At 38.0% G+C, this 13,057-nt stretch overlaps 1 protein-coding gene across 1 annotated transcript in view; it reads right to left on the bottom strand.

The window, feature by feature from the left end:
- ZNF407 (zinc finger protein 407) overlaps positions 1-13,057 on the bottom strand; it is a 321,826-nt gene that overhangs the window by 92,091 nt on the left and 216,678 nt on the right. Inside the window, exon 7 of the mRNA XM_010577929.1 lies at positions 8,132-8,310. Within this exon, the coding sequence (XP_010576231.1) occupies positions 8,132-8,310 (179 nt within the window). The remainder of the gene's footprint in view (positions 1-8,131; positions 8,311-13,057) is intronic.

The following is a 13,057-nucleotide window of genomic DNA, read 5'->3' as shown; positions in this document are numbered from 1 at the left end:
AGCTGGGATAGTTTTTCAGAAAGGAGCAACGATGACTAGAAAACCCCCAGAGCAGTGGGCCGTGGGCAGAAAGGCATTGAAACAGAATGCAGGATTGGGACTACAAATGCCATTGGTGCTATACACAATATGAAAACCACTTGTGTGTCGGCCCTGCAGCTTATTGCCAACTACCTGATGCACAACGTGACAGACATTATACCTCTACTGATCAGAGGTATTAAGAGGTGCTCCAGACTTTGGTCTAGGCAATATTTTCCTTTTCCTTTAAAACTATATTCTGAACATTTTTTCTTTAGTGAAATTCATAGCCTTCTGTCAGGGTTTAAACCCAGCCAGCAACTAAGCCCCATGCAGATACTCACTCACTCACTCCCCCATGGTGGGATGAGGGAAGAGAATCAGAAGAGTAAAAGTGAGAAAATTCATGGGTTGAGATAAACACAGTTTAATAGGGAAAGCAAAAGCTGCATGCACAAGCAAAGCAAAACAAGGAATTCCTTCCCCACTTCCCGTGGGCAGGCAGGAGTTCAGCCATCTCCAGGACAGCAGGGCTCCAGCACGCCTAACGGGGACTTGGGGAGACAACCGCCATCACTCTGAACATCCCCCCTTCCTTCTTCTTCCCCCAGATTTATACATTGAGCCTGATGTCATACGGTCTGGGATATCCCTTGGGTCAGTGGGGGTCAGCTGTCCCGGCTGTGTCCCCTCCCAGCTCCTTGTGCCCCCCCAGCCTCCTCGCTGGTCGGGTGGGGGGAGAAGCAGAACAGCCCTTGGCTCTGGGTAAGCCCTGCTCAGCAACAGCGAACACATCCCTGTGTTATCAGCACTGTTCTCAGCACAAATCCGAAACACAGCCCCATACCAGCTACTAGGAAAAAAATTAACCGTATCCCAGCCAAAACCAGCACACCTTCACTCTTACCCGAGGATATCATCCACTTATAGATTATAACTAATATTAATAGTGGTGGGTTTTGCGTATTAGATGATGTAGTATTTACATCAAAATATTTCAACACCTTCTTTCATGTCACCCAGCAGCAATATATGCTGACTGTTCAGGAAAAGCAACTACGGGACTATGAAAGGAATCCCTAAGCTCTTCAACAGCAGTAGCAAAAGCTACGTACTAGAAAAAAAAAAAAAAAAATCCTTTCATGACCTCAATTTTTTTTTTTTTTCCTACTTTACTTGCTACCTGGAAACAACCAACTCCACTGTCAAGACCACCCAGATAAAGATACTGGCTATGGAAGCTCTGCTTGGCATACAAAGCCTTCTAATAGAAGACAGTTATAAAAATAACCAAATGACTTAGGTTTTAGGGTTTTTTAAAACGCAGATTAATTTTTCCTGAAACACAATAATACGTAATCTACACAGGTTATAAGGAACCTAGCTTTCTCCTTTACAAACAGAAAATCATTTATACTAGGTTTTTATTTCAAGCACACACTAAAATTATTATTCTTCACAAAAGAGGAAAGGGAGTGTCTGCCAATCAACATGACATGCTATTGAAAGACTAGCACTAATAGCTATGACAAGAGCAAACCTGTTTGAAGCAGAGCTGCTGCTGCTGCCTTTTTTTTTCAGTATACCAGCCATCAAAAATAATGTTTTATCTGACTAGAAACGCAAGCAATATTCTGCTATATCTAGCAATGACAGATTTTTAATATTGTTTCAAATTACAGCATTTAAAGTATTTTATTTAAACAGTGATAAAGACTAAGAACATAACTATTCCAAGACAAAAGTTAAATATGCTTGCAAACAAAACTGTATCCATTCTTTGGAGGCTTTACTTAAGGTATGAATTACAAGTTTCCATAGGTACTCAACTGACTTTTATTTCCATTATGTCATTGATAAATAGTATTCACTGATTTTATATTTTTGTAGCTTGATGAATTCAGAGAGTATAAGAGCAAACAGGTTTTTATTATTTCATTTTTCCTCAGTTTTTCCAACTTTATATTTTCTACTAAAGAGTCAGAAGATGCAAAAGAAAGGATAAGAAAGAAAAAATTATAAGTAGAAAAGCACTAGGATACTAGTATAATTGCTATATTATCAGGTTATGTGTGTCCAATTCACATTCTGAATAAGTCTGCAGTTTCCACTTGGTAATACAGTTATACCTTGATAAAAATCACATAATAGATCACACCATAACTTTTAGCAATCAATTTTTTCTCTTAATAATTTGATAAATGTAGCTGTCAAGTGGGATAAAGATCACAATTTTATTTGGGATTAACTATTTGAACTTTCAGAATTCCATTCATGAATATTGCAACTGTTACAACTGATAGGATCACAATTTTGTCCTTTGTTGATGATGTAATCATGTTGCGGGTTGCTAGTACAGCCTTGTTTCTCAAAAGCTAAAGAAACTGAAAGAGAAACGTGTGGAGATCACAGCCTTTCGAAAAGTGCACTTAAAGTTTGGAAAAATATTTTTCAAACATGCGTAAAAGAGACCTTACAGTAAACTTTTCTCACTTCTACTGTTCTCTGGAGAGAACTAAAATATCCCCTAACTCTGTTCCCCTAATCTAAACAAGAAAAGAGCAGGATGTAGGCCCGGTTTAGTGAACGGATGATTAATTGAACTGTCTTTTCATTGATTTCAGATCTCAGGAGCCAATAACACGGTAAGGGAAGTGCCAACCAAAAGAGCAGAATTTCACAAGGATTCTTCAAACACCTTAAATAAATAAATGTATGTTCCAATGTATTTTATTAAGGATTTAATGACATACCAGAAAGAAACTTATTTTAGGCAAGTGTATCTCAGGTACTTCAGGCTCAAAGAGAGTAAGAATTTAGCACTGATGATGGGAATGTCATCTCTATGAGGAAGAACACTTTGGGGGACTTGCATGTCTCCTCAGCTGTACCTTTGCTATCGCAACACCTAAGCACTTTAGATTCACAAACACAACCCTTATCAACAGGCTGTAGATTAACACTGTTTTAAGATTTAAGACCAGAAAGGACTATTAGATAATATTCTGACTTCTGGTATATCAAAGCCCCTTAAATAACACTTGATTAGTTCTGCAGTGAACCCAGCAACCTTGGGTCCTCCTAAAACCCATCTTCCAGAAAGACATCTGGTCTTCTCAAAGCTCAAAGGAACGCAACAGGGATAATTTCTTTTGCTAGTAGCTGCCAGAGCTTAATCGACCTCATATTTAAGTGTTTGCACCTTGTTTCTCATTTCAATTTGTCTGACTACACTTTCAGTAACTGATGTTTCTTAGGCTTTTCTCAGCTAGATTAAGAGTAGCTCATGTCTGGTATTTTCTCCCTGTGAAGCAACTCATACACTATAATCAAGTACCTATCTATCATTTTGGTCATGAATTATGTAACTCTTCAAGAGCACTGAGCGTTCAATCACCACGTAGGCAGCCAACTGCCAAAACACGATCGTCACGATCTTTGTTCTGTGGATGCCCAACCCCAGAGGCACCTATAATTTTCACAGAGGCGCAGGCACACAAAGCTGTACTTCCAAGCATTCCCCAAAACGCGTCTGTGCAGCGAGGGGAAGCGGCTCACGCTTTTAGTTCTGCCAGGATCCCTAAGAGTAAGCAATCCTCCACTCCTACTCACAGGGCCCAGGGTGGCAGACTCTCTCAGAGCATGCTGGATAACTTGAGTGCTTTGCAAGCATAGTATCACTTCCAAAGAAAAACCAGACTTGCTGAAAAGTACAGTGAATTGATCTGTCTTCCCTGATTTATTTTTTTAAAAAGAAAAGACTTCCAAAAAAGATTTTGTATGACTGCTAATTCTACATTAAGTCAAACATCTCCAAATTTTCTGTTCAATGTCTTAAGCAGTTCCCTAATCATATAGTTGACTGTTGTGAAGCCATTTTCAAGCAAAAGCTTTGTGATTTGAACTATGTAGGTGTTGCACCTATTTTGCACATGGGGAAACTCAGACAGACGGCAAACCCACTATATCAGTCACTGAGTGAAAAACTGGGTTATTCCGATTTCCTAGAGTAGAACTCATTCGAGGAGATCACATTCACTTTTAACAGTGCAGCACAGAAGTAACAATACAGAAAAAAACAGTATCATCGTACAACTTTCAACATGATCATGAAAACAACAGCAAGCAAACTGCTCCTCTTCTCTCTGAAGAGTTTTTTGCCTTATGGCCTGCTTAGTATCCACAGAAGACTACTATGCACACAGTGAGATGCCATGGTCTCTGCGGCTATTACAATAATGGAGATGTCAAGCCATAGATATTACGCTCTTTGGATATAAATAATGCATCATAATAGTATCATAATGTTTATAAAACAAGAGTTTTAAAATGATAAACATTTAGTTCATACCAAAATTATCACTACCAAGTGATGCTGCTCCAAAGCAGACAAAGCACTGAGAAAGACAGATGAAGTACTGATCCCTTTCAAGTTCTACCACAGGTACAGGCCCCTTCCCTGTCCCACTTATCAAAGTATTCAGGTTCAGTTCAACTCAGTATTGAGATGTAGCATCAGTTGGAAGAAAAAACATATCCAAGACTCTTGGAAATGTAATGCATACAAGAATCAATCCAAAGATTTCTTCAGCTTGCTTTGAGACTTGCCATACACACAAGTCCACAGTGAGCAACTGGGAAGAATTTTCTTTATCAAAAAATCTTATTTAAAAAAAAAAAAATAAAATAATCACTAAAATGATAGTCATCAACATGATAGGACAATTCACTCACTTATTGTATTAATTTTCCATTTGTAATGACAAATTTTCAGATTTAGGCATTGATAACAAGAATAATACTAATAGCTTCCATTGGAACCAAATTTCCATAACTAAAACATTAACTGCAGGATTTCTGAGCTTACTAGTAAGCCCACTTCTGTTCTAGAACAACTATAAAATCTATTGGTATCTTAAATGTGATTTTTTTAAAAGAAAATAAATGAATATTGTGGATAATCAACAATCACTGGATTTCTGGCTTTTTTTTTTTTTAAACAAAATTTTGATTTCAACACAGACCTTGAAAAAATGAGTCAGAGAATATCAAGAAACAGGCATAAAGCTCTTACAGAACAATCCACAAACAGATTTGATGATTTGTATAAAAAAAGAGGTTAAATGTGTAAATTAGTATTTGAAATGTAATCTAGCAAATTCAATCCATAATTTTATGTGTAGATGCATATATCTCTTTGTTGTTTTGTGTGCAATAAAGGCCTGCTGTTCAAATGCAGTACATCTTAAAGACAAAAGTATTCTCTAGGTTGTTATTGTTTTAAAATATATAATGGACTTCATAAGGTTTATAAGGGATACAGTTGTATAGTTAAATATCTCCCTCTATGACAGAGCCTATAGCAAAAAGAGGAAAGGAAGTCTGAAGACCTGGTTTTCTGGCATTTCCATATATCAATTCCTCACATTATACAGCATTTCAAAGATGCAGAAGAGGAAGTGCCATCACCTATCAATTACAGTATCATCCTTACTCATGTAGAAGCTAACCAGTTCTGCCTTCCACCTTCCACAGCCTCTCCCTTAGAAATGCAGCTTCTTCAAGCTCCTTACTGCCGCTGACCCCATAAAGCAGTATAGTAGTTGCCAAAGAAAACTAAACAGAAATTAGTATTAGAGCATTATTTTATAAAGAGCATTAACTTTGAATTAGAAATCTAGCTGATAATCTTAATTTCACAGATGAGAAACAGATTTGATTTCTACTCCCAGCCACATCCTAAAGGTACCCCACAGCTCTATTCTTGGTGGGTTGTGGTGAAGGAGTTTCTGACTGGTCCTGCGAAGTGGCTGGAGTTGGTGTCTGTCTCTTTGCCAGGGATGAAACTTACTCTATTTCTATTCTGCTTAAAGAAGCAAAGGGGCTGGCTTGCTTGTTACAAAGCAATATTAGAACAGAAAAGACAGAAAAATATATTTAAGGTTTAAAAAAAAAAATAAAAAAAAAAATCGATCTTGTATGACACTTTCATACTCCTATCATCCTAAACGGTTCTATGTCATGTTGTGGATTCTCTGTGGGTGCAGCCAATGACCAATAAGTAATCAGTAACCGTGAACCAGACATAGAACAAATCTTATTTTTATAGGGGATGTTAGCCAGGGCACGGGAGTTATCCCCTCATTCCTCTAAAAATCTTCTCTAAAACCTTTAACTCTCAGGTGTCCAGCCGTCAGAAATGGATGGAAAAGAAGAAATGAAACCCCCTTTAATTCAACTCTGACGTGAATGCACAATTACCACCTAGGTCCTGCTTTAACAGTGTTTCTTTCTGAAAGGAAAATACAGTATTGCCCTTTTAGTGATGGGATTATGCAAACAATATTTCAATGCTTTTGTTGTATACCAATTCTAGGCTAGCCTGGCAATAATTAAGTGACAACCAGCTCTTGCTAGTACTAATATGTTTGTACAGTACCCTGTTTAGTGCAAGGGGATTTCTATAGTATAAGAATAAATGTATAGAAAATAGATATCGTTAGCATACAACACATTGATGACAGTTTTCCCGTGTTGCCAAGACAAGCAAGTTGAATAGTTTTAACCACAGCATTCTGGAATGAGCAATTCATTTACCTAGATATAGTCTTGAACATGCAACGTGAAAATTTACACAGATTTTGTAATTTTGGAAAAATGTTAGTGATTCTACCAGTGTTGTAGCTGTGTTGTGTCTGTATATCTGTCTATTGAAAGCATTTTAATTTTTCATGTTATTTTACATAGGATTATTGTAGTAGAAGTCCAACAGTGTCTGGATTTAAGCTCTGAGTTGAATATTCATTCAGTTTAGTGAGAACTATGGTGAAATGTGATCAGTTTTCTGACCTATTTTGAAATTGGTATTCCGCCAACTGGCATTTTGTTTGCACATCCAGATATTATCCACCATATGCTGACATGACATGATGATTGGTTCCAAAATGAAGTGGAATACTTGGCAAATAGAAATATATGGTACAAATAATACACTGCCTCTAGTCAGGAAAGCAAGCAGTCATTTTGAGAAGACTAAGAGGTTTTAAAATAACTTGAGTGTACACACTGCACAGAGCTGAATGAAAGCTCTCTAGGTCATGTTTTTTTACTGGTATGAGGACCTCAAAAATTATGAGATCAATTCCTTACAGAAGAAGATTCAAATCTGACACAGCAGTACTAATAGTACTACTTCAATAGACGATTAATTTGCATCTTAGGGAGAATTTGGCCCACGTAGCTTCCTCCTCTGGATTCCCCAACTCTTTCTTCTCACCATCTGTTCTTTTTTTCCCACTGCTCTGACTTGTCTTCCCACCCAGTGATGTCTAAGTTATCTGACTCTCCTGAGTTAAGATCATATTTCATTCAAGCTCAGCCTAATTTTGTATTATTTCTCCTAACCTCTTGCTATTGAACTCTTATTTTTCTCCTAACTTGATGCTTCCATTAAACTTCTGCCTTCTATTCTGAACTGTAGAATCTCTAAAATAAAAAAATTTTGTTCCTAAACAGGAAACACCCCAACTTTTTTTCTTTTAATCCCTGTTTCCAAAGCAATGTTTTTGTTTTGCATTCCTTCAGTGACTTCCATATGTGCGCTCTCTAACGTAAAGCCTCAAAATATACATGTAAGTTATTGATTGATCTCCACTATTCTATCTTTTAATGTTAAACACTGCCTGCTTCTTTGTAATGAAATCTAAAAATTTTTAAAGCGGTACATTAATTTGACTGTATTTCCAAGGAATTTTGTTTTTCTGTTCTTAGGGGAATAGGGTGGGCAGAGGGACTTAATACAAATGTTAAAAAAATATTTCTCTATAAAAGTTCAACTAGATTTCAAAACGAGGCATCTAAATAGCGCGCACTTCTGAGGTTTATGTATTGAACTGCAAGCTTTGCTTGTGAAACATGAATGGATTTCAGTGCTTAATGCATAACCTTCACCCCTCGTGAAAACTTCAAGAGGACTAAACCCATTTTAAAATCATGTTCTTCTTCAGAATAAATGATAATAACATAACAGCTAGCTTTCTTATTGCAATCCTTTAAGCATGCTCATATAGAAAAGAGAAGAATTTGTAAGCAAAGGGAAGAATGACCTTACCAGCATGCAAGTACGCCAGATCAGGATTTTCAATGTCTGGGTGTAGTTCTTTCAAGTGGTTACGAAACTCCACAGGGATATTGGTTCCATAGCTACATTTAGGACAGTTATACATTTTTACTCCTTCATGCTTTCCTGTATGTAAGATGTGTTTCCGGATATTTTCAGCACAGTTAGACCTAAAAAGTGATGAAAAAAAGAAGTTATATAGCAATTTATTCCCTACCAGTTGTTCAAATAAAACTTAGTATTATAACAGAAAATGAGTAGTCATTACTCATTTTTCACTATCTGCCCAATTTTTGCATCCTCTTAGGTTTTACATAAATGTTGTCCTTTGCATGAAGGCTCCCAAAGCTGTTTCAGGTTAACTGAGCAACACATCTGAACCAGAAGCATTTAAAAATGAACAATATTTTACACTTGCAAAAGCCTTATATTTTTTTTCTTTATAGTAGTCAGCGAGAGACAAAAATTAAGCAAAAGTCTTTAACTTAACAAAACTGAAATGCACAGATGCTTGTTACGTTCCCAACATTTCCTACACAGTTTCTAGATTCCATAGGATTTGCTGCATGTGATTTTTGTAAGGATATTCCATCAACTCTCATCTCACCTCATGAACTGTTCCTAGAAAAGAGAATTGAGTTGTTCAAGTTTATACCTTTTTGAAAATACACACAGATTCTGATTTATATCTTAAGCACAGCCTTTGTGGAAGCAGTGGAGTTTTCATGCATAAAAGTCAGAATACACATACAATTAGTTTTATGCATTTCAAAGAAATGTTTCTAATGATATTTCCAGGGAAAAAAAGTTAATAGAAAAAGATTTCACTTTTATTCACAGAGATCCATGACATTACAGTAATTTTTAATTTCCAGTCTTTAAAATTTTGCAGTCTCATTCCAAAATTATTTTGTATTAGAATTTCCTACTTATACAAAGTCTGTGATGAATTCCATATAAAATATACTGCTTCTTCATTTATTTCAGTCAGAAATAACCATTATATTTATTCTTGAATCAAAATAACGGCCTGCATACAAATTTTTTTAGACATACTGTCCTGGTTTCAGCTGGGATAGAGTTAACTGTCTTCCTAGTAGCTGGTACAGTGCTGTGTTTTGAGTTCAGTATGCGAAGAATGTTGATAACACTGATGTTTTCAGTTGTTGCTCAGTAGTGTTTAGACTAGAGTCAAGGATTTTTCAACTTCTCATGCTGAGCCAGCAAGAAAGCTGGAGGGGCACAAGAAGTTGGCACAGGACACAGCCAGGGCACCTGACCCAAAGTGGCCAACCGTGTATTCCATACCATGGGACGTCACATCTAGTGTATAAACTGGGGGGAGTGGGGGTGGGGGATCACCGCTCGGGGACTGGCTGGGTGTTGGTCAGCGGGTGGTGAGCAATTGCCCTGCGCATCATTTGTACATTCCAATCCTTTCATTATGGCTGTTGTCATTTTATTAATGTTATCATTATTAGTTTCTTCTTTTCTGTTCTATTAAACTGTTCTTATCTCAACCCAATGAGTTTTACTTCTTTTCCCGATTTTTCTCCCCCATCCCACAGGGTGGGTGGGGGGGAGTGAGCGAGCGGCTGCGTGGTGCTTAGTTGCTGGCTGGGGTTAAACCATGACACTTTCTTAGTACTGTACAATATTAATGTTGTCAAACTAAGAGCAGTAATTCAGTTTAACTGAAAAAAGTACAAACACTCAAGCAAACTATATAAATACATATACTTTGCAAATATTCAAATAAGACAACAGTAGTATTTTGAGCAACTGATCGTTTACCTGTCACTGTTAGAAATACCACAGTAACAGGCACCTAAAAAAAGGACCCCCAAAATAAACGGGAAGTGGCAGCTTGAAGTTCTGTTGGAGTGCTTGTCTCTCCCTTGGAGATGGTCATAGTAAAGCTGATATCTGCCTTACAGTGCTGCCAAAGCTCACCCTCTGTCATGTCCATCTGCTATATACCAGTATAAAGATCAGACTTCTGAGAATGTCAGAGAAGACACTTATGTTCACTGAAAAATATGGGAAACATTGGTCCTCAGCATCTTTCAGGATTCAGCCCTAAAAAAATTACAATGCTCATAAATGTTGTTAAAATGAAACATGTATTTTATTTAAAAAAAAAAAAACAAAACCAACAAAAACGGATAGTGTACATGGCAATGAAAGCAGGAGACAATCTGGTAACCTTCTATCATGGGTTATACTTTAAAGGGCACTAGATTAAAGCAGAGCATACAAATCTGAAATAAAATATCTGTGTCCTTTTAGCTCAGCTCTCATACTATGTTAAGGAAAGATATGAAACTTTTTACTTTGAAATATTTCTGTGAAATATATAAAGGATCTGTAGAAACCTATGTAAGAGTTGTGAAGAAAACCCAGCCTGTTCAAGCCATAAAAGGCCGGTTCTATCTCCTTTGATTTGTGAATTTACTCCAACCACTTTAAATGGAGCCATCCCAAAGTCTCATTTATTCAGTCATCAGTAAAAATTTGTGACTAAACACACCAACATACTGATATATTCATCATGGGAAATAAAAAATTAAAAAAATATATTTTTCCATGTGACGAGGCCAGAAAGGCTTAATCAGAAATGAGGAATATGAGATCCTAAGGCATTACAAATGGCCTCTCGTATTAGGTTGCAATGCAGCAATTGCAATCAAAGTAAACCGTGAAGGTAACAACTGGCAAATCCAAGCACTTCTGAAGCCAAGTAATACCTTTAAATATGACATGACAAAAATGTACTGCATATAAAATGTTTTTTTTAATTATTCAGTGTGCTTTGAATGTCTGTTTTATTAGGAGTCTTCTCTTGAGTACTTTACAAGTATGTTGTTATACGTCTGACACAAAACCCCCCCACCGAAATTCTGTGTATGTGTGTACTTGTATCACTTCATCTCATATGAGTAAATGCAGAGGTCTGTGATTTTAAACAGCACTATATTTTCATTAAAGCTATGCCATGATAAACATCTAACTAAAATATTATAGTGTTGCGATAGTGATGATAGTTAAGCATTTGACAGGCTTTGTGTTATAAGATTAACTTCCAGGAGTTTATAAACTTTGAGATAAAAATTCCCTTTGTTCTGAAATTTGGCGACTTAGAGCCCAGCCCAAAATAAATTGTTTGAGTAAAGTCTTTCTGTTTTTTGAGTTCCACTCTGAATTACAACCACAAACAAATAAATGCAGCTTTTAAGAGGCTAGCCTGCATTCCAGCAAGGCTAAACCAGAGGTTTCTAAGTTAAATTACTATTATAATTTCTTAACGTAAGCATGCTTTTGTCCTTAAGATCCATTTTCCATTTTGAAAATCAAATGTATATATTTCTGGCAATTTTTCCATGCTCTGCAATAACAGGAAGGGAACTCATTAGGGAGACTTAATTAGTCTAAAGCTATAGTCTATGGGTTTATATTCAACGCTGATGCAGAGAAACAGAACATAAATTTTGTTTTTATTTCACGTCTTTCAGTGAGTCTTATCAGACGTGAAGAAAGGTTTAAGTCTCGATGCATAGCCCACAAAAATTCTATTAAGGTGAAGTGGAAGGCTTGCATAGAGTTTTCACTGCCCTGTCAGTGCTATACATGGTGAAAGAGGAGATGGGATATGTTACTAAGGCACGTTGCAGATGAACAGGACAGGTGAGGAGCTGAAAAGCTCAGCCCATACTTCCCAAGCAACAAGCCTGTACGACTGCCTCCATCAAAGACTGATATATTGGGAAGGGCATAGGCCTGCTTGCCACTGCACTCATCCAGGAGAGCTCCTACACTTCTGTAAAGGACTATGCTGTGGAGTAAGGGAGATGGATGGCAAGTTTCTCCTGAGAAATGCAGCTACTGCTTAAGACGAAAGGAAAAACTCTTTTGGCTGAAGATAAAAAAGGGCTTTTATCTCTAATGTTCATCGCACAGTGATGCATTCACATTGCTGTTCTAACTGCACATTTCATGCTGCCATTAGAAGTCCATTCTCACCAACCAGTTACCCGTCTTTCTTTTGCTGCACTCAATAAATTAAAGTTACTGCATATTCAAGTATCATAAACTGGAAATGACTTGTCAATTGTAAAATTGTACTTTAGTCACAGAACCACAGAATGGTTGAGGTTGGAAGGGACCTCTGGAGGTTGCCTGGTCCAACACCAGGGCCAGTTTCTCAGGACCGTGTCCAGACAGCTTTTGAATATCTCCAAGGATGGAGACTCCGCAACCTCCCTGGGCAACCTGGCCGATGCTCAGTGACCCTCAGAGTGGAAACATGTTTCCTGATGTTCGGATGGAACCTCCTGTGTTTCAGCTTGTGCCCATTGCCTCTTGTCCTGTCACTGGGTACCACTGAAAAGGAGTCTGGCTTTTTGCACCCTCCCCTCAGGTATTTGTGCACATTGATGACAGCCCCCCCTAAGTCTTTTCTCCAGGCTCAACAGTCCCAGCTTTCTCAGCCTCTGCTTATTTGAGACGCATGCTCCAGTGCCTTCATCATCTTAGTGCCCCTTGGCTGGACTCTCGTAACTATGTCCCTGTCTCTTTTGTACTAGGGAGACCAGAACTGGACCCAGCGCTCCAGGTGTGGCCTCACCAGTGCTGAGTCAAGGGGAAGGATCACTTCCCTTGACCTACTGGCAGCAATCCTCCTAATGCAGCCCAGCATACAGTTAGCTTGCTTTGCCACAGGAGCGTGCGGGTGGCCCATGCTCAACTCGGTGTCCACCAGGACCCCCAGGTCCTTTTCTGCAAAGCTGCTTTCCAGCTGGGTGGCCCCCAGCATATAGTGGTGCCTGGGACTGATCCTTGCAGGTGCAGGACTTTGCACTTCCCCTTGCTGAACTTCACGAGGTTGCTGTCAGCCCATTTCTCCAGCCTATCGAGGTC

The sequence above is a fragment of the Haliaeetus leucocephalus genome, unplaced genomic scaffold (genome assembly GCF_000737465.1).
Source record: "Haliaeetus leucocephalus isolate CR32 unplaced genomic scaffold, Haliaeetus_leucocephalus-4.0 Scaffold587, whole genome shotgun sequence".
Taxonomy (NCBI): Eukaryota; Metazoa; Chordata; class Aves; order Accipitriformes; family Accipitridae; genus Haliaeetus; species Haliaeetus leucocephalus.
Note: the sequence above shows the minus strand (reverse complement) of the source record. Positions and strands in the feature narration are given on the sequence as shown.